Genomic DNA, 23,395 nt, shown 5'->3' with positions numbered 1-23,395 from the left:
CTGCCAGTGGTTTTTGCAGAATAGTGCCATTCAACCTCAATTCCCACACTTTATACATTGTACGGATGAGGCATCCTTTACAACAGAAGGTGTCTTTAAGAGCCACAAAATGTGGGTATGGAAAAATCTGCACACCTTTGTTCATGATCATGAGGAGCACTTTGCCGTCAGTGTTTGTGCTGGTTTGGTAGGCAATAATCTGATTGGTCCATACATGCTCCCCGACGACTAACTGCGAACAAATACTTAATCTTCTTTAGAAAAACACTGCCTAAGTTCTTCAAAATGACCCACTCAATGTGCAACAGTGTTTGGTACAACGCTCATGCAATGTGAAATAATTTGTATGAGACCTTCGTTGAGAAGTGGATAGGGTGCGGTGAGCTGGTGGCATTGTCGGCATGTTCCCCCTGATTTGATGCCCCCTTGATTTTTTTTCATCTGGGGATAGCTGAAATCTGGTATTTATAAAAGACCTATTGATATGGATGAAGAGCTGATAGCACAAATTATGGCAACCTTTGATTCACTCTCACTGTGCCAGGTGCGTATCAAAGGGTGAAACAATCACTCCGGCATTGTTGCACAGTGTGGATTCAAGCAAGAGTGCATAATTTGGAGCATTCATTTTGTAAATATTTGAAATAAAGGTATGAAATGCCAACACCATCTCTCTTTCGCCTTGGTGTCACAAAGAAATTGAAAATTTTGCCCTGCAGATCTGTTACTATGTCGAGTCAGATGGCTGGTTGCATGCCTACCTTCATGTTGGCTGAAGATGCTGTTACTTGGTGCTTAGCACCAAAAGCTAGTGGATGCAGACATCTACATCTACATCTACATCTACATCAAACAATGGAAAATCCAGGATGGAATGTAGCAATACAAGAGAAGGAAAGTTGCTACTCACCATATAGCGGAGATGCTGAGTCGTGATAGGCACAATAAAAAGCTTCACACAATCAAAGCTTCGTCATTAAAGGCCTTTCTCAGCAGTACACACACACACACACACACACACACACACACACACACACACACACACACACACACGTAAACACAACTTGCACACACGCCTGCAGTCTCAGAGAGCTGAAACCACACTGCGAACAGCAGCACCAGTGCATGATGGGAGAGGCGACTGGGTGGAGGTAAGGAGGAGGCTGTGGTGGAGGGGGAGGGATAGTATGGTGATGGTGGGAGTGGCGGACAGTGAAGTGTTGCAGTTTAGATGGAGAGTTGGAGAGAAGGTGCTGAGGGGGAAAGGGGTAAGCAGCGGAAAGGTGAGAAATAAAAGAAATGAAAATCAATTTAAAGACTGAGTGTGGTGGTGAAATGATGGCTGTGTAGTGCTGGAATGGGAACAGGGAGGAGGCTGGAGGGGTGAGGACAGTGACTAACGAAGGTTGAGGCCAGGAGGGTCATGGGAATGTAGGATGTATTGCAGGGAAAGTTCCCATGACGCTCCATCTACATTTGTATGTATACTTCGCAAACTGACGTTAGGTGCCTGGGAGAGTGTAGTTGCCATTGTACCAATTATTATGGTGCATGGGTGTTTAAATGCCTCTGTGCTTGTAGTAATTATTCTAATCTTATTCTCATGATCCCTATGTAAGTGATACACTGGAGATTGTAGTATATTCCTAGAGTCATCATTTAAACCTGGTTTTCGAAACTTTGTTAACAGACTTTCTTGGGAAAGTTTACATCTATCTTCAAGAGTCTTCCAGTTCAGTTCCTTCGGTATCACTGAGACACTCTCCCATGGATCAAAGAAACTTGTGACCATTTGTGCTGCCTTTGTTTGTACTAGTTCAGTATCCCCTATTAGTCCTATTTGGTATGGGTCCCATACACTTGAGCAATATTCTAGGATAGGTCGCATGACTGTTTTGTAAGCTATTTCCTTTGTAGGCTGATTGCACTTCCCCAGTATTCTACCAATAAACCAAAGTCTACCACTCACCTTACCCATGACTGAACCTATGTGATCATTCAATTTCATATCCCTACAATGTGTTACATCCAGGTATTTTTAAGAGTTGGCTGATTCCAACAATTGCTCATTGATATTATAGTCATAGAATACCATGTTTTTTCATTTTGTGATGTGCATAAATTTACATTTCTGAACACTTAAAGCAAGTTGCCAGTCTTTGCAACACTTTGAGATCTTATCAAGAACTGACTGAATATTTATGCAGCTTCTTTCAGATAATACTTTATTGTAGATAGCTGCACCATCTGCAAAAATTCTGAGGTTACCATTAATATTGTGAACAGCAAGGGTCCCAACATGCTCCCCTGGGGCATATCTGAAGTTACTTCTGCATCTGACAATTACTCTTCATCCAAGATAACATGTTGCACCCTCCCTGCCAAAAAGTCCTCAATCCAATCACAAATTTCACTTGACACCCCATATGACTGTACTGTTGACAATACGTTTATGTGTGGCACTGAGTCAAATGCTTTTTGGAAATACAGAAATACTGCATCTCTGACTTCCTTAATCCAGAGCTTTCAGTATGTCATGTGAGAAAAGTATGAGTTAGGTTTCACATGATCAATGTTCTCGGAATCCATGCTGGTTGACATGGATGAGGTCATTCTGTTCAAGATAAATGTGTGTGACCTGTTCTTTCTTCCAACTACTGGGCACAGTTTTTTGTTCAAGGCATCTACAATAGATTATAGTTAGAAGAGGACCTAACTCAGCTGCAAATTCAGTACAGAATCTAACAGGAATTCCCTTGGGCCCTGGTGCTTTGTTCAATTTTAACGATTTCAGCTGTTTCTCAACACCACTGACACTCAAACTTATTTCACTCACCTTTTCAGTGTTACGAGGATTAAATTGTGGCAATCCTCCTGTGTTTTCCTCTGCAAAAGAACATTTGAAAATGGAGTTAAACATTTCATCTTTTGCTCTGATTCCCTCAATTTCAGTTCCTGTCCCATTCATGAGTGACTGGATACTTAACTTGGTGCCACTAACAGCCATTACATATGGCTAGAATTGTGTTGGGTTTTGTGAGAGATCATTTGACAGTACTTTTCTACTATAGTCATCAAAGGCATCATGCATTGCTCTCTTGACAGCCAAAAACATTTCATTCAGCATCTTTCTATTTATAGTCCTAAACTTTACTTTAAACCTTTTATGCAGTAGTCTCTGTTTATTTAGAAGTTTATTTACAGTGACTGTTATGAACTGTTCAACGGGTACATATCTATCAAGTGCATGCTCAACTAAATTTTTTGAACTTGAGCCATAATTCCACTAGATGCTCCTGCCCTGTGCTCAAAGTTTCAAGTCCCTCATTGAGATAGACACCAATACTTTTTTATCTAGTTTACTGAACATATATATCTTTCTGCTTGTTTTAGTTGTACTTTGGTTATCATTGTTGCCACAGCCATGTCATGGTCACTGAGGCCAGTTTCATTGTGGACATCCTCACAGAGGTCAGGTCTATTTGTTGCCATTAGATCCAGTACATTTCCATCATGACCAAAGTTACTACTATGTGTTCAAGGTAGTTTTCAGAGAAAGGATTTAATAATGTTTCACAGGTTTTATCATGCCTGCAACTAACAAAACAGTAATTTTCCTAATTGATAGTTGAATGATGAAAGTCTCCACTGATGATTACGGTATGATTTGGGAACTTGCGTACAAGTTAACGGATTGTTCAAACAAATTTCAGGCTTGCAGCCGGTCGTCATTCAGTACCTCGCACAATATTTCAATTGGGCACCTGCCAGTCATCTCCAGGTGAGCCTTCACAGACTGGCAAAAATGTCCTCCATTCTGCAATATATAGCATGCTGTAACTATTCTGCACATGCGTCAAAACTTGATTGATGGACCACACTGCCCGCCGGCAGCGCCCTCGCTGGTGGAATAGCAAAACTCAGTCACCCTTGGCATTGCTGTTTGCCACAGCCGTTAGCACACTCTGTCATCTTCGTTTAGAGCAAATTGTGGAGATGATGGGATTCCATGCACTGTCCAGCTGATAGCCGCTGTCACAGTTCAAAAGATTTCCACCAGTTGTATTTCTACGGATTCTTTAATAATGGAGTCCCAGAAAGACGTTGCTATGGACAAAATCATTGTTTTCTCATACTTCATTGAATGTCCAGTAGAAATACGATGTTCAGCAATAGCGGACTTGCTTGGCTGCAAAAGGCAGGTGTAATGTTGATGTTCAGTGCAGCGTTCTTTCACAGTGTGTGTGATTTGACCTATGTAAGCCATACCAATAGTGCGCGTCCAATAGTGAGCAACATTGGAGCTCCTACATATGATTTAGCAAAACATCTCGCTTCCTTGCTGAGACCTTTCATGGGCAAGTGCTCACATCACATACAAAACTCGGCTAATTTTATCAATAGACTGGGGGCTCTTCGTCTTAGCAGTGTAGACCTTCTAGTAAGTTTTGATGTGGTCTCACTTTTTACAAAAGTGTCCCTTGCAGATTCTTTGACACTGATTGGTAACATGTTTCCTGTTGATATCACTGCTTTGTTTAGGCACGCTCTTTCCTCAACTTATTTTATGTTTAATCAAGAATATTTTGAACAGACTGACGGTGTCGCCATGGGTAGCCCCCTGTCTACTTTGGAGGCCAACCTTTTTATGGAGGATTCTGAGGAGAGAGTGCTTGAATCAGCTGCCATGAAACCAACAGTTTTTTGCAGGTATGGGGATGATACTTTCATAGTGTGGCCTCATGGAGAAGACAAATTAATGGAGTTTCTACATCACCTAAAGTCCATTCACAGCAACATCCAGCTCAACATTGAAATAGAGAAAGATGGTTGTTTGCCTTTCTTGGATGTCCTCGTTCGAAGGAAGAATGGTGGTTCTCTAGGGGATTCAGTTTACCGGAAGTCCACTCATACTGATTTGTATCTGCAAGCATCGTGTTGCCATCACCCATCACAAACCTTGAGTATGCTTAAAACACTTGTTCATAGAGCTCATACTGTCTCAGATCTAGATAGCTTACCTCAAGAACTCGCCCATCTAAAGACAGTATTCAGCAAAAATGGGTATTCTGTCTGGCAGATTAGCAGGGCACTAACATTTAAAACTAAGAAGCAGGAAGTGGATAAAGAGGAGAACAGAACAATCTTTAGCTTATCTTTCTTTTATTGGCAACACTTCATTTAAAAAAGCAAGAATCCTCGAAAAATTTCAGGTAAAACTGGTTTTCCACCCACCATCGAAGATTGCGGACCTTGTGGGATCAATTAAAGACAATCTGTTACTACGAAAGGCCGGAATTTACAAGATACTGAGCCAATATGTTATGGCTTACATAGCTCAAACCAAACACCATGAAAGAACGCTGCACTGAACATCAACGTTACACTCGCCTTTGCAGCCAAGCAAGTCCGCTATTGCTGAACATTGTATTTCTACTAGACATTCAATGGAGTATGAGAAAACAATGATTTTGTCCACAGCAACGTCTTTCTGGGACTCCATTATTAAAGAATCCATAGAAATTCGACTGGTGGAAAATCTGTTGAACTGTGACAGCGGCTACCAGGTGGACAGTGCATTGAATCCCTTCATCTCCAGGTTTTGCTCTAATCAAAGACGACAGAATGCGCCGATGGCTGTGGCAAACAATCAACGCGGAGGGCGACTGAGTTTCGCTATTCCACCAGCGAGGGTGCTGCCGGCAGGCAGTGTGGTCCATCCATCAAGTTTTGATGCACGCGCAGAATAGTTACAGCATGCTATATATTGCGAAAAGGAGGATGTTTTCGCCAGTCTGCGATGGCTCACCTGAAGATGACTGGCAGGTACCCAATTGAAATATCATGCGAGGTATTAAACGACAACCGGAGCAGGCCCGAAATTTGTTTGAACAGTCAATTCACCAGGAAAATTTTAAAATTCACAACAAGTGAACTGATGTTTTCTCTTAAGTTTTTGGTTACCTTAGGAGATGAATCTGGTGGGTGACAGAAGGATCCAGTTATCATTTTTTGCCCGCCCCTGATACTGAGTTTGTTGTCTACTGCGACAAAAACACCACCCCCATTTTCCTATCCTTTTGATATACATTTAAATTTTCCCCAGAAATCTCACTGCTATCAGTTTCAAGTTCCAACCAGCTTTGTGTACCTAATATTGTGAGTTTCATCACTTTTCATGAGCACTTCAAACTCTGACACTTCATTGCAAATGCTTCGTCATTTTAGCATTAGAATTTTAATAATCACGTATACAAGGCATTTCTTTTGATCTTACGCTGATGCTTGTGGATTTACTACACCGATCATTATCTGGATCAGATGGAGAGTTGCTTAATCTAAAAAACCCTTGTGTGCACCCTACACACAGAGTCAGCTATCTTAGTAGCAGCCTTTGATGTGTAGTGCACACCTGACCCATTTACGGGGACCCTACAGTATTCAAACATATGACACAAGTCCAGGAAGTTGCAGCCAAATGTGTCACAGAACATTCGAAGTCACTAGTTCAGTCCTTCCACTTGACTCAGAACCATGGTCCACGATTAGTTCTGGGGAAAATGCTTTAATTGTGGGCTTTGTGGAAACCTATGTGCAATGCTGGTCTCCTCAACCTTTTTCACCAGTCACTGGAATGACTGAAGTATGACCTTGGAGCCCAGCAATAGGCATATTTGTTCCAACGTGCGCCACAATCTCCAATTGGTTGCAACCTGTTCCCTCAGTGTTCACTGAGAGCCTCTCCAACGTGTTGAATGAGGCCCCCAAGCATACACGCTGAGTGCACTTGGTGTCCTTTCCTGCCTTTGCAGCCATTTCCCTTAGGGCTACCATCATTTACCATACATTTGAATTGCTGACAATTAATAGATCCCTAATTAATAGACCCCTGCCCCCTAATTAATAGACCCCTTCACCTTTGTATTCACATCCTCTTGACACCAGAAAAAACATGTTTCCCAAAACAAGTGAAGTGAGTCCCACTGGCTCAGTTTCAGTTTGAGACAGGATCTCAAACTTATTGCGCGCTGTCTTCCCTGGTCCCCATGCACACTGTACAGGATGCCTAAATCTACTATTGACATGCCTCTCACAGTCAAATAGACAGCTGATGACAGATTCTGTGCTTTCTGCAGAGGAGACAGGATTCACAGGAGTGGACTGTACTTGAGGTCCTTCTGGTACCGGTGTCACATGCACACGAATCTCAGAAGCTCTTCCAACACACCAGTTCACAGCAGCTGCCAATCATTTGACAGTTGTCTGAATTCCAACTGCTTACAAATGTCAACCAACTCTTCCCATGTTCAAGAAAAACATTCACAGTGTGGCTGCATTTTGACTGATGCAGTGTATTACAAGGCACTGAACAAATAACTTTAAATCAAACCCACTGATTGTCTTTCAATTTGTTGAGCTACAACATTGCTTATTCCATATGATTATTGAAGCAAACACACAAAACAAGATTTCTGTTAAGGCAACACAGAAACCTGTGGTAAAAGCTACCAGTTTTCTAAAACGTTTTGAGATTATTATAGTTGCTAGCAAACTTGAAATCAGAGTTAATTTACGATAAATGCAGATAATGTATAGGCCTACTCCTTTTTAAGGGAAAACTAGATGTAACGCGATATGTTAGTTAGAATATCAGCTACATTAACTAAATCACAAATGCTGATTTACTGCAGATTGCTCATAGATTATGCAAAGGACAGTAGTAGCTTCCAAAAATTCTAAAAACGCATGTTTATTTGCATTGATATACAATGGTATTCAGCCGTGATGTATTCCTTAGCAGAACTGTGAACCACAAATGTTGATTTGCTATGAAAAAATTACGTTTCCAAACCACTCATACTTGTAACTTGCGATGATCAGAAGTTCTCAAAAATAACATAACTGTGCAATGAAATTAGAGAATGATTGTTGTGAATAAGGCTAGGCATACCGTTCTCAAAAATTTTAGAAGAGCACAATTACATTTAAGCCTACAATTGACAATAACAGTAAGAGTTTGTGGTACTCACTTGTGTTTGAAATTTCATAATATATCACAATGCAAAGGGGTCTTTATATGATTAGTGACAGATTAGGCAGAAGCAATGGAAACAGTAAAATATGCGAATCTAGAACTTCAAATCGACACGTGAATCTTGTACACGTGGTCTCACACAAAGGAAAATTCCAAAGTAAGCTTTTATGGAGTACTGTATGACCCATTCTCCCAGTCCTCCCATTTTTTTACTTTCATTTTAGAAACATCCTGCATAAATAAAATAATAAAATGAATTAGGGAATACTTAAAGTGAATATAATTCTAAGTCAGATCCACTTCATGTTTATTCCTGCCTAACAACTACACTCACATTATAAAGTAGGCCTAACATTGTTGACACTTACTGAAACAGGATAGAAATATATTTCACAGTCAATCAGATGCAGTTAGTGGAGACTTCCTTGAAATACACATACTCTCAAGAAGAAATAAACTGTTGTAGGAAATACATTTTTTTTTTTTTTTTTTTTTTTTTTTTAAAATCCCTAAGTTATTTCCCTGGCTGTTTCATTGTTCCTTAGATGAAGTTCATAACAATAATACTGATGATGATTATTATTATGATGATAATTACATGCTGGCCACTTACAGGTTTTTTCAGTGACTATTTATCTCTATTTAAAAATTCCTCTTTGGTAAAGAAAGAACTGTGAGAGAAACATGTTTAATCTATATTTGAAAACACTTCTGCTATCTGCCATGTATGTTACTTCTGTGGATATATAGTTGAAGAGCTGGTTAGCTGCATACTTTACTTCTTTCTGTGCCAAAGTTAGTATTAAAGGGTAAAGCAAATCATTTTTCCTTCTAGTGTTGTAATTGTGAATACCCTCTTATTCCCAAATTTCGATGGATTGTTGATGGCAAATTCATAAGCGAATAAGTGTACTGTGAGGCTGTGGTTAATATTTCCAGTTGCTTAAAGGGATACCTGCAAAATGTGAGTGAATTCTGCACTTAATTCGAATTACTTTCTTTTGTGCAATGAATATATTTTGCCTAAGTGAGCAGTTACCTGAAGTATTACCTATAAGAAATCAGTGAATGAAAATATACGAACTATGTTAACTTACTGACTTCTGTAGCCCTACAAATGGGAATTATTCTTGTGGCAACAGTACCTGAACCTAAATGTTGTAGCAGGTGTATTACTTGGTTTTTCCAGTTTAAATTTTCATCAAACCTAAGAACTAAATTTTGACATACTAGGTTAATAGGAGGTGGGACATTTTTGACAGTATTAAACTGAATGAACTCCGTTGGTGGGGGGGCTTGCGTGCCTCAGCGATACAGATGGCCGTACCATAGGTGCAACCACAACGGAGGGGTATCTGTTGAGAGGCCAGACAAATGCGTGGTTCCTGAAGAGGTGCAGCAGCCTTTTCAGTAGTTACAGGGGCAACAGTCTAGATGATTGACTGATCTGGCCTTGTAACACTAACCAAAACGGCCTTGCTGTGCTGGTACTGCGAACAGCTGAAAGCAAGGGGAAACTACAGCCATAATTTTTCCTGAGGGCATGCAGCTTTACTGTGTGGTTAAATGATGATGGCGTCCTCTTGGGTAAAATATTCCGGAGGTAAAAATTCAGATCTCTGGGCGGGGACTACTCAGGAGGACGTCGTTATCAGGAGAAAGAAAACTGGCGTTCTACGGATCGGAGTGTGGAATGTCAGATCCCTTAATCGGGCAGATAGGTGAGATAATTTAAAAAGGGAAATGGATAGGTTAAAGTTAGATATAGTAGGAATTAGTGAAGTTCGGTGGCAGGAGGAACAAGACTTTTGGTTAGGTGAATACAGGATTATAAATACAAAATCAAATAGGGGTAATGCAGGAGTAGGTTTAATAATGAATAAAAAAAACAAGAGTACGGGTAAGCTACTACAAACAGCATAGTGAACACATTATTGTGGCCAAGATAGACACGAAGCCCACGCCTACTACAGTAGTACAAGTTTATATGCCAACTAGCTCTGCAGATGATGAAGAAATGTGTGATGAGATAAAAGAGATTATTCAGATAGTGAGGGGAGACGAAAATTTAATAGTCATGGGTGACTGGAATTCGAGAGTAAGAAAAGGGAGAGAAGGAAATGTAGTTGGTGAATATGGATTGGGGCTAAGAAATGAAAGAGAATTTTGCACAGAGCACAACTTAATCATAGCTAACACTTGGTTCAAGAATCATAAAAGAAGGCTGTATACATGGAAGAAGCCTGGAGATACTGACAGGTTTCAGATAGATTATATAATGGTAAGACAGAGATTTAGGAACCAGGTTTTAAATTGTAAGACATTTCCAGGGGCAGATGTGGACTCTGACCACAATCTATTGGTTATGAACTGTAGATTAAAACTGAAGAAACTGCAAAAAGGTGGGAATTTAAGGAGATGGGACCTGGATAAACTGAAAGAACCAGAGGTTGTACAGAGTTTCAGGGAGAGCATAAGGGAACGATTGACAAGAATGGGGGAAAGAAATACAGTAGAAGAAGAATGGGTAACTTTGAGGGATGAAGTAGTGAAGGCAGCAGAGGATAAAATAGGTAAAAAGACAAGGGCTAGTAGAACTCCTTGGGTAACAGAATAAATATTGAATTTAATTGATGAAAGGAGAAAATATAAAAATGCAGTAAATGAAGCAGGTAAAAAGTAATACAAACTTCTCAAAAATGAGATTGACAGGAAGTGCAAAATGGCTAAGCAGGGATGGCTAAGAGGGCAAATGTAAGGATGTAGAGGCTTATCTCACTAGGGGTAAGATAGATACTGCCTACAGGAAAATTAGAGACCCTTGGAGAAAAGAGAACCACTTGTATGAATATCAAGAGCTCAGATGGAAACCCAGTTCTAAGCAAAGAAGGGAAAGCAGAAATGTGGAAGGAGTATATAGAGGGTCTATACAAGGGCGATGTACTTGAGGACAATATTATAGAAATGGATAAGGACGTAGATGAAGATCAAATGGGAGATACCATACTGCGTGAAGAGTTTGACAGAGCACTGAAAGACCTGAGTCGAAACAAAGCCCCGGGAGTAGACAGCATTCCATTAGAACTACTGATGGCCTTGGGAGAGCCAGTCCTGACAAAACTCTACCATCTGGTGAGCAAGATGTATGAGACAGGCGAAATACCCTCAGACTTCAAGAAGAATATAATCATTCCAATCCCAAAGAAAGCAGGTGTTGACAGATGTGAAAATTCCCGAACAATCAGTTTAATAAGCCACAGCTGCAAAATACTAAAACGAATACTGTACAGACGAATGGAAAAACTAGTAGAAGCCAACTTCAGGGAAGATCAGTTTGGATTCCATAGAAATATTGGAACACGTGAGGCAATACTGATGCTACAACTCATCTTAGAAGCTAGATTAAGGAAAGGCAAACCTACGTTTCTAGCATTTGTAGACTTAGATAAAGCTTTTGACAATGTTGACTGGAATACTCTCTTTCAAATTCTGAAGGTGGCAGGAGTAAAATACAGGGAGCAAAAGGCTATTTACAATTTGTACAGAAACCAGATGGCAGTTATAAGAGTCGAGGGACATGGAAGGGAAGCAGTGGTTGGGAAGGGAGTGAGACAGGGTTGTAGCCTTTCCCCGATGTTATTCAATCTTTATATTGAGCAAGCAGTGAAGGAAACAAAAGAAAAATTTGGAGTAGGTATTAAAATCCATGGAGAAGTAATAAAAACTTTGAGGTTTGCCGATGACATTGTAATTCTATCAGAGACAACAAATGACTTGGAAGAGCAGCTGAACGGAATGGACAGTGTCTTGATAGTAGGATATAAGATGAACATCAACAAAAGCAAAACGAGGATTAAATCGGGTGATGCTGTGGGAATTAGATTAGAAAATGAGACGCTTAAAGTAGTAAATGAGTTTTGCTATTTGGGGAGCAAAATAACTGATGATGGTTGAAGTAGAGAGGATATAAAATGTAGACTGGCAATGGCAAGAAAAGCGTTTCTGAAGAAGATAAATTTGTTAACTTCGAATATAGATTTAAGTGTCAGGAAGTAATTTCTGAAAGTATTTGTATGGAGTGTAGTCATGTATGGAAGTGAAACATGGACGATAACTAGTTTGGACAAGAAGAGAATAGAAGCTTTCAAAATGTGGTGCTACAGAAGAATGCTGAAGATTAGATGGGTAGATCACATAACTAATGAGGAGGTATTGAATAGGATTGGGGCGAAGAGAAGTTTGTGGCACAGCTCGACTAGAAGAAGGGACCGGTTGTAGGACATGTTCTGAGGCATCAAGGGATCATCAATTTAGTATTGGAGGGCAGCGTGGAGGGTAAAAATCGTAGAAGGAGACCAAGAGTTGAATACACTACGCAGATTCAAAAGGATGTAGGTTGCAGTAGGTACTGGGAGATGAAGAAGCTTGCACAGGATAGAGTAGCATGGAGAGCTGCATCAAACCAGCCTCAGGACTGAAGACCACAACAACAACAACAACAATTTTCATAAAAACATAATTTATTATGTTCTCTGTTGTTGCTTACTTCTCAAAATGCATGTATCGTCTGCATACAGATCTAATTTGGCCTCCTTATTCAGATAAAATGGCAGATCATTAACATAAAGCAAGTACAGCATTGGGTCAATAATTGAACTGTGTGGCACTCCAATTGTAATTTCTCTCATGCAGACGATGCAGCAACCCTCATTGTATTACTAGGACACCCTAGAGAAACTTTCTGTTGGCTGTGAGCCCCAGGCGGTGCCAGTGAGTTTACATATGATGTTTTTCTGGGCAGAAACTTCTAGATTTGTTTCTTGGAAATGATCTCTGAGTGTAAGAATGTGGTCCAACTTTATTCCCAGGTATTTTGGATTATTGTAGTGCCAGAATTATTGTCCTCTCCAGGTCTGTAAAGGACACAGTTTAGGCGCTTTTGGTTACAGGATTTGGTCTCCGTGAACATGCATCCCACTTTTTTATCTTCATAAGTGTTGAATTTGTGTGGTATGATAGGCAGTAAATCAGAGCTTATGTACACCCCTATTCCACATCCTCATCTGTTACATATGACATGTGTTAGGAAGAAATGGTCAATTAGATTTATGGAACTGATGGGAATGTTTGGTTTGAGCCAGCTCTGTGATAGAAATATTACGTGGATTTCTATATCTTGATAAATAAGGTGGAACTCATCAAGATGAGATGGAAGAGATCAGACATTTGCATGTGTGACATGGTGCATAGTGTGTTCAGGTAGAGTGTGCATGAGGACAATGCTGGTTGATATGACATCTGGCTTTGGGTCAGTGCCCACACAAGAATGTGCTGGGGTGGAAGGTGCTGGAGATGAAAGCAGCTCAGGTTGTTTCTGGTTGGATGGACATATTGTGCCCAAGGTCAGCTGGGTTCGCAGCACTCGTGAGAAAGCAGAGAGATGGTAGGAAAACAAACTTCACTATACAGAGCAAAAATAATCGACATGCAACAGTATTAAAAGTAAGGCAAAGAGAATAAAAACAGACTAATGGCACTAATGTTGAGTAACACCAATGCTGACCATAAATTGCTGAATAAAAATGAAAGCAACATTAAGTTATTATACTAACTGGCAATTTAAAACCTGTTAATATTTTAGTAATCTATGGTTGACTACAGAAACAATATAAACACACATAGAACTAGCTGCAACAAGAGTTGACAGGTTCTTAACCCCTAAAGCACAGGCTTTTAAGTTCATTTGCATTGTATATTGAGCTTCTTCCGTCTCTGTCTTATGGTTGTTCACTTTTTGTACTGTCTCCATCAAACACAGGTAATAAGTGTAATACAGTGTATAAAGAGAAGAATATGTATCAACAAGCCACTATGTGACAAAGACTTAGTACTATAAAATATAAAATTACAGCCAAAGAAACTACTCTGTATATCATTTGTCTTTTCTTGAGTGAACATCACTTGTTTCTTTTCTAGATGAGTTCTTCCTTCTTCTCTTGTTGCTCGACTGGTAGGATGTGTCATGTCATGTAAGGAACTTTATGTTAATAAGTGTTTTAAACCAAATGTGGTTATAAGGATCAATTTAAAAAAACTCATTTCCTTCACCAGTACTATATTAAAGATATCTGTTCCATGTATTTGAAATTATTGGCCTTAAAAAGAGATAGAATAGAATAGAATATTTTTATTAGCCTTTCAGTATTTTTCATACAGAGGGTTTTAGTTTCGGTACGATATTCAAATAGTTACAGAAAGGGGAGAAAAGGAACTAAGGACCTTTTCTTCAGCATTATGTAAAACAATGTTTTATACAGTAATTAAATACACACACAAGAAAAGAATCACAGTAAATAACTAGCTTATATAATATCAAAACATTTTCTTCATAACTTAGGTAAAACATATATTTTGATGATTAGTTTCTAAGAATTCTTCAGTTGTATAGAATTCGTTGTTTTTTAGCCAGGTTTGCAATGTATTCTTATATTTATTTAGTGGTACTGTACAAGCTGAGCATGGTAACTTATTGAAAAATTTTATGCTTAAGTACTTATAGTTATTATGGACTACAGCAAGTCTTGTGGAAGGCAAGTCCAGCAGGTGACTGTTTCTTGTACTGTGTGCATGCACATCACATCTCATGTTCAATTTTTTCAGATTTTCTCTGGCATATATTAGACAGTTATATATGAACGTGCTTGGCACTGTCATTACGCCAAGAGATTTAAAATAATTTCTGCAGGACTCTCTGGGTGCTAACCCCTCCATGCACCTGATTGCTTTCTTCTGCCATCTGAAAATACATTCAGCCCCTGGGGAGTTACCCCAAAGCAATATTCCATGTTGCAGGTGGGAATGAAAAAAAGCATAGTATGAGTGGAGTAGCAATTGCTTGCTCACACTGTTTCTTAATTTATACAATAAGAAAAGTACTGGTGCTAGTTTACTGCATAGATAATTGGTGTGTCCTTCACATGAGAGCTTTTGGTCTATGAGTAGTCCAAGTAATTTCACTGTTTGGTTTTCTTTTTTAGTTACTTTGAGATTAAATATTATTTCTTCTGTTTTTGTTTGATTTATGCACAGCTGGTTAGCCTGACACCAGTAATTAGCCATTTGCATAATTTCTCTATTTTTGTCCAGTACACTCTGTAAGTTCTCTCCTGTACTTATTAATGTCATATCGTCAGCATATAGTATGTTCTTACACGGTATGTAATTCGAGTAGTCATGGGACTAGGTTTGTTAGTGGTTAAAATGGTTGCACACTAGTAGTGTACATTTTCCTGCTTTCCACGAAGAACCTGCTTTCATATGTTAACTTCAGTTGTATTTAAATTAGCATTTTACTGCCTGATAATTTCAATAACTTATACAGTTAAATGCCACTAAGCAATAACTGGAGCCAACAATGCACATTAGTCTTATTCAAATAAGAATTTTTGATGTGAATATTTTTGAAAAGTCATTTTCAAGTAATTTTTATGGCTTCAGTTCCATCACTTTTGAAGTGTGTTTACTTGATGCAGTGACTTATAGATATGATAATTTTATGTATTTTTTTTCTTTTCTCCTTGCGGTCACATACTTTAGAGATCAATCCTGAGGTGTCCATAAAATAGAAGTGTGAAAGTACACTTCACTCTTCACCATTGTGCTTTCATCTTTCATCACCTCGCCCATACATTGTGTGGTAAACCCACAGCTACCACTACCTTTCGCTGTCCACCTCACTCCACATCTGTTCGTTGCACAGTGTGCCAGCTGCACATGCAACTGCCTGTGCCGGCAAACCACAGATTTTACTTGATGCACTGAACTATGGCTCTCTAGCTGTGGATGTAGGGATCGACACCAGAGGTTCCACCATTGGCCTCAAGTGCAAGTGTACAATACCGACTGTGCGTGCCAATTCCATCAGTGATGTCTACACTCGTCTATATGTAGGCCAGTGTGAGCTTCCCAGCTCAGACCACACCATGCCTTCAACTGTTACTTATTGTGCAGCCTTCAAGATTTGGATGTTGCTATGCTACTGACACTGTATCACCTCTGGGCAGTTTCATTTTGTTGTACTTTGTACAGTTGTGTGTTGTAGCCTATCAATAAACCAATTCGACAGCCAGTGTTCATTTGCATTGTGTGCTAAAGCACATTATGTAGTCCAAATAAAATCTTCACCTACTGTCAGACCTGACTTCATTCTGCACATTTCAATTCTTTTCCCATATGACAGTAACTTCACTAGTGTAGGTCTAGGTTTCACAGGATCTGGCATCCTGCATCCCACTCAGTGACTTCTGTCGATGTTGTTCATTGTCACCTGCAGGCCTAGCTTCTCTAATACAAGATTCAGCACTATTTGATCTGTGAGCTCTAGAATCTTGAACAATCTGAGATTATTGCATCTCTGATATTGCACAAGCTTGTCAGGTTTCTCGGTTAACTTCTATTTGAGCAATCATGTTTTATTGTCAGTTTCTTTTAATGATTTGTTGAGAGCACAGACATCACTCTTTGAAGTTTCCTGTATTTTTTTCCATCACTGGTGCAGTGGGAGATACGGCATGGGAGATCTGCTTGCAACTATTTGGTAAGGTAACGTTCATCTGTGATGACTTTGGTGAGAGCTGCACCCTACAGGAAGTGAGATTGTTTGTCACCACCGATATAGTGTCAGCAAATGACAAGGCTGGGGTAGGGGAGAGAGAGTGTGTGTGTGTGTGTGTGTGTGTGTGTGTGTGTGTGTGTGTGTGTGTGTGTGTGTGTGTGTGTGGAGGGGGGGGGGGGGATGGACAAGAACAGTCCTTTTTGGTGAGGAAGATTGACAGTTGTCAAACTGAATGAATGTTAGTCCAGTATAGAGAGTTAAAAGAGACCAAAGTTTTAGCAAACCATCAAAGGAGGTGACTTCCTGCACAGAAGAGTAAAACAAATTAGAAGTAATATGTTGTGCTGAAGGAGTGATGGAAAGGGTGACTTGGCTCTTAGTTCAGATCATAATAATAGTCATCCATTAACCTGGATCAAACTAGGTACTATGATTTTGCGTACTTGGAAAGGATTCCCTTTGATGGTCCATAAGCATTTTAATATAGAGAGGTACTATACAGGTGCCTATGGCCTGTCATGGATATGTTTGAAAAACTATTGTTTTGTAGTATGCAGATGTTGAGACAGATAGTGTTGCTGATAGCAAAGACAATGCCACTGGAGTGTTAATAGGGAGATGATATCAACAGTAACAAGCAGAGTGCCTACTGGTAACTGAATAACAACTTTGTAAAGTTGGTAGGGGGCCAGTTGATGCCATTAATGTAGGAACATGTGCTGCTGACAATGTGCTGAAGGTGGCCACATTTTAAAATATTCATAACTTTGTGATTCAGCTAGTTAAATAACCCACTAAACATAATGTTTTGTGGACTCCACTTCTCATTGTACAGTGTTCCCTCATTTTATTTTACTTGATTATGATAGTTAGGTTTTTGTAATTTTATTTATTTTCTTCTTTTATTATGTGTTTGATGAATATCTGAAATAGGCGGACTTATGGATTTAGAAAACTGTACAGTAGTACTTATATAAGAAGTACAGTAGTATTTACTAATATTTACAGGGGCACAGATGAAGAAAAAATGTTTATGGAAGTTTATTATATGGTAACAGACAATAATGTACTTTAATGAAGAAGTCCAGAATATTATATATGCCTGTAAAAAGGGACACAGTCTAGTATGATTGTGGTTTTTTTTCCACACAAAGGTGACTGCACAAATGCTCTTCCAGATTCAGTGTATTAAATTCATGAGTTTTACACAACCTTATTATAAATTCTCATTACACAAATTGAGGATTTGTAGTGGTGACAGAGTAGGTTTAAATCACAAAATGCTATTTTAAATAGCATGGAATTTGTTCCGAAAGATATGATTAGCCTGAAACATCTTTCAGAATTGGCATACATATTGGGTAAGTGCATAAAGTGAAGTGAACAGAGTTAAAAGGGACATTCCCTGTGTAAATTAGTTTGTGAATAAAAACTTTATTTCCACATTTTATTGAAATGTGGTCACACATTATAAAAACAAATCAAGCAACTTTATGTATTTTATTATTATGTGCAAAATAAACAAAACTGTACAATCTGAACTATGCTTTCATATGATCACTTTCAGGATTATTGCCACTTCTCGGCAGGAAAAATGAGAAACCAACACCACCACTCAATTTACTTGCTGATTTTGGAGGCGGTGGCCTGATGTGTGCTTTGGGTATTGTAATGGCATTGTTGGAAAGATCTAAATCCGGAAAGGGACAAGTTATTGATGCAAGTATGGTAGAGGGTGCAGCATACTTGGGTAGCTGGATTTTCCGTTCCCAGCATTTGCCTTTCTGGGGGAATTCCCGAGGAGAAAATCTGTAAGTCCATCTTCTCACAAGGAGAGTTGCTTTTAGTAAATATGCTGATAAGCTTCAATGGTTTATGCTTTCAAGCTGTTCATACACATGTGTTTTAGCCATCATTACATTATTATCTAATCTTTCACACTGTATATTTTCTGTGCTACAAACAATAGCTCATTAAATACTACTGAAACTAGGTATTTACAAAATATTTATAGCAGACATAATGTTCAAGAATCTCTTAAGTGCATAAAAATCTTTCAGTTGATAAGTTTTAATTTGTCCTTAAAAGGATTTCCATGATTTGCTGTATATCATTAGACAACTTTTTAAAGAAATGTATCAAAAAGAACATCGTACTGTCCATGGAGACAAGTGGTTAATTGATGCTATTGTATTTTTATATTTTCCCTAAAATAGATATTATTAAAAATATGTTTCAATCTCAGGTTACAAGTGGTATCTTTGTGACATCCAGTGATGTGTTGTTATGATATGAATTCAAACAGTGGAATAATAATAATATGAAAACAATGGGTTGTTAGTCACCACATAGATGGGGCACTGACTGCCAGACAGGCACAAAGAAAAATACTGCTGAATATTATTCAGCTATCAGATTAAGTCCTTAATCAGATGTAGACAAAAAAAAAAAAAAAAAAAAAAAAAAAAAAAAAAAAAAAAAAAAAAAAAAAACCACACACACTGACATAAGCACCAGTCACACACACATGGCCACTGTTGTCTCTGGATACTAAGGCTTATGACTGTTCATTGCATCTGAAGTGAGCAGTGATCCTCGTTCTGGTGGTAAAGGGGGCTAAGAGGAGGCGTGGGGTCGGGAGGGACAGCAGGTTAGAGGTGAGGAAAGATGCAGTGGGAGCATGCACAGATAGTCAGAATAATGGGTTACTAGGTGTAGCTTTGGGAGGCTCTATTGGAGGGGGGAGATGTCAAAGGGGAAAGGAGACCAAGTAGGGAAGGGAAAAGACTATGTAGATGTCAGTGAAAACTTCTTGGTTTTCAAGCCACGTCGGGCTTTTGATGGCTAGCTCAGCTTTCGTTGTCAGGATTAAAACTACTGAATGCCAGGGCTGGCACTATTTCCTGGTTATATATCTACGATTACAGCTGCTGGCACCAGTCAGAGTGGGCCAAAACAATGGGTGAATCAAAGGTGAGTTGGGCAGCTCATAGCAGCCCCGGCCTGCTGCGGGCCGATTGTTGTCCAGTGGTGTGAGGGGCCAGTGCCACATCTGAAACTGCCACTCCTGCCTCCCTACAAGCATTAAGCATCTGTCGTTGATTCCTTTTGACATCCAAAGCCTGCCTCCATGTCCTACCTATAGTGTACCCTGGTCTCTGTTGAAATTGTTGCTGTTCTTTCTAATCTCAGCTGCCTCTTCTATATTAGTCTAAGTGTGTTGATGCATGAGCCAAGACTCTTGTTTTCTCAGATTGTATTTTGTGACCGTTTTCAAGGCAATGCTCAGCTATGAGCAACTTGTTGAACTCCCTTTGCTTAATATGTCTTTTGTGCTCAGTACAACACTCTGCAACTGTACACATTGTCTGGCCTTTATAGATGCTGCCACACTTGCAAGGGACACCATACTCATCAGGCACATGAAGAGCTATGTCATCTTTAACAGGGTCCAACATATTTTGGGGGTGGGTGGAACACTGGTCTCAATCCACGTTTTTGCAGTACACTTCCTAACTTGCTGCTCATTGCCCCACAGTATTACAGGAAAGCTGCCAGCTTTGCTGCTTCTGCTGATTCACAGGGTGCCTCCTTCAGCAACAACTTAAAGCATTTGCAATATCTCTTTTGCTGTAGCCATTCTCCCTGAACACATGTCACAAGTGCTGCAATTCAGACTGTAGGCCGCCGTCATCAGAAATAACTTTGGCTTTGTGTATTAATGTATTCAGCACCACTTTTTTGTGTACAGGGTGGTGAAAACTACCAGCAGTCAAATATCGATCAGTGTGCATCAGTTTCCTGTACTGAATGACCGAGCCCACCTCCTGCCTTCCATTCAATTAAAACACCTAAGAACAGTAACTTGCCATCCTTCTCCATGTCAGTGGTAAATTTAATGTGGGAATAGACATCGTCATCTGATCCATTAACTGCTGCAGTGTATTTTTACTGTGAGGCCATATCAGGAAGGTGTCATTGACGTACCTAATGAAGCAAGATGGACGCATCACCGCAGAGTTCAGAACTTGCTCCTCAAAGTGCTCCATGAAGAAATCTGTCACTTTATGTTAACAGAATCTTCCATTGGTTCTTGGTAGAACAACATTGTAATAAAAGAAAAGCACCAGTTTGCTTTTGTTCTACAGTATTAATCTTTATTGTGTTAACTGGTTTTTGGGTTACAAGGCCATCTTGAGACATTTACTGAGGATTGTCACCAAAGAAGTTACAATGTTTGCAAACAACGTTGGAAGAGTAGTAACATGTATAGACTGAAGCAGAAACATACAGAATGTAACATCTTTGACAGTGTGGTGGTAATGCAATAAAAAGTAAAAAATTGAACTGTAAATAAATAAAGTGGAGTAGACAGGAAAACTTTAACACAAAATAGGAACAGCATGCCCACATAACAGTTTCTATTAATAAACAAAACTAATAAAATAAAATTAGTACTTGACAAGGCTACATCAGGAGGTTTAAAACATGGAGAGTGATACACAAATCAATTAAAAGAAGAAACAGTTATCAATGTAACTACAGAATACACAAGGAACTTGTGAAATATCAATAAGACAAACAGAAATAAATAATTGCATGAAAATGGAAGAGTTTGAGGGAACATATGCAGTCTTTGTGAGTGTGCTGGTACTGCATTTTAACATTTAATTCAAAACTGTGGCTATGTAACAGATTACATTAAATAAATCAACCAAGTAAAATATAAACAATATCTGATGAAGCAACTACGAGAGATGTTAAACGTGGACAATAATACAAGTACCAGTTGAAAAAAGGCCATAACAATTGAAACTGCAGTCTATATGGAATACATAGACAACTTCAATAAAACAAAAGAATTCAGGAAAATGGGGATATGTAGGAACAGACAGTGTGGGAAGTAATGAACAACAGATGATTATGTGAAGTTTAGGAGAGGGGAAGTGTTGAGCTGTGTCTGGTCATTTAGGATTAGATCTGGACTGTGAGCAAGATGTTTGTTTATTTCCAGGGCTTCCAGCAGGTTGAGTTTATGGCCTTTGTTTGCTAAGTGTAGTACATGGGACACTGGCTGATAGTTGTGACCCTCACTCAGTACATGCTCAGCAAATGCGGAGTCAGAATTTTGAAAACTCCAGCTGCATTCATGTTCAGCTGGCCTAGTTGCTATGTCTCTGCCTGACTGACCGATGTAAAATTTGTCACAATCAGAACAGGTGATTTTGTATACCCCACTGTTGGCTAATAACTGGATCTTATCCTTGCTATTAAAAATACACTGGGATGTTGTGTTCTTAACATAGTAGGAAGCCTATACTTGCAGGCTTTCAGTGCTTCGGCTACAATCTGTGATACCTCACCTAGATATGGTAGTGTGCACCATTTCTTGCAGACAGAGGATGGGGAAGTAGGTGGGGCATTTTTCTGTTTTTGTTTCCTGTGCAAGACGTGGCCAATAAGAACTGGACTGTAGCCATTGGCTGTGGCAATAAATTTTATTGTATCTAACTCTACTTTAAAATCATCTCTGGACATGGGTGTAGATATGAGATGGTGTACCATTGAGTGGAAAGCTGCATGTTTGTGAGCTATGGGGTGTTGTGAGCAAGAAGGTATTACTCTGTCTGTAGTTGTAGTTTTTCTGTAAATTTTGAAATAATGTGTGTGCGTGTACTGATGTCAGTGGTGAGAGCTAAGAAGTTTATGGATTTGTTGCCAACCTCCATTGTGAACTGAATATTTTTATGTTGACTGCTTAGCTTTTACAAAAATGTGTTGAGTTTCTTGTAGTACCAGTCCACATACACCACACATCATCTACATATCTAAACCAGTATTTGATAGTTGCATTCAAAGGTTCTGTTTTTAGAAAATTTTGTTCAAAATGGTCCATAAATATTTCAGCCAACAGTGGACTAAGAGGGGACCCAAAGCTAAGCCATCAAACTGTTTATAAAGAGTCCCTTGTAACTGGAAATAATTCTGTGCCAAGCATGACTGAGTAGCCAGTCTCAAGTCATTCAGTTCCACAGGAATGACATTAGCCTTGTGCATCAGCTCTGTCAGAATATCAATGCATTCCACCACTGGTATGTTGGAAAACAAACTGCAGACATCAAAGGATACTAATTTATCACTGTGTGAGACAGATATACCTTTTAACTTATTTACTAGGTCAACAGAGTTTGAAATACCATACTTTGGTTTGAATTTAGTCTTGCTCTTAATTAGAACATCCAGTTTACTAGCTAGTTTTTAAGATGGAGCAGTTAATGATGACACAACTGGATGAATAGGAACAGCTTGTTTATGCAGTTTAGGAAGCCCGTAAGTTCTAGGAGGCACTGGGTTCCTATTAGTTAACAGTTTTGCTTCAGACTCAGAGAATATGCTTTTGCATGAACTGATTGCATATTTAACATCCTATTTGAATAATTTAGTAGGATCTTTAGAAAGGACTTGGAAGCCTGTAGTATTCGGGAAATCATTAACTTTATCCACATAATCATATTTGTTCAAAAGTACAATAATGTTGCCTTTACCAGATTTTGTAGCAATGGTATCTTGGTGTTGTAATTTCTGTTTTAAAGACTTGAGGGTGTGAAAGTCAATAGACCGTGGGATGTTACACACAAATATGATTTCATTCTTTAGTGCATGGACAACTAAATATTTTGCAGTGGTGTCTTTCATTAGAGCATATTCAATATATACTTTCATAACATCCATTTGTTTTTCCGATA

The 23,395-nt window shown here is 39.1% G+C and overlaps 1 protein-coding gene across 7 annotated transcripts in view; it reads left to right on the top strand.

Annotated features, from left to right (window-relative positions):
- Positions 1 to 23,395, top strand: part of LOC126457084 (alpha-methylacyl-CoA racemase) — a 165,506-nt gene that overhangs the window by 99,930 nt on the left and 42,181 nt on the right. For all 7 annotated transcript variants that reach the window (XM_050093102.1, XM_050093100.1, XM_050093101.1 and 4 more), the window contains exon 5: positions 18,217 to 18,460. In XM_050093102.1, the coding sequence (XP_049949059.1) occupies positions 18,217 to 18,460 (244 nt within the window). The remainder of the gene's footprint in view (positions 1 to 18,216; positions 18,461 to 23,395) is intronic.

This window comes from Schistocerca serialis, chromosome 2, assembly GCF_023864345.2.
Source record: "Schistocerca serialis cubense isolate TAMUIC-IGC-003099 chromosome 2, iqSchSeri2.2, whole genome shotgun sequence".
Lineage (NCBI taxonomy): Eukaryota > Metazoa > Arthropoda > Insecta > Orthoptera > Acrididae > Schistocerca > Schistocerca serialis.
Note: the sequence above shows the minus strand (reverse complement) of the source record. Positions and strands in the feature narration are given on the sequence as shown.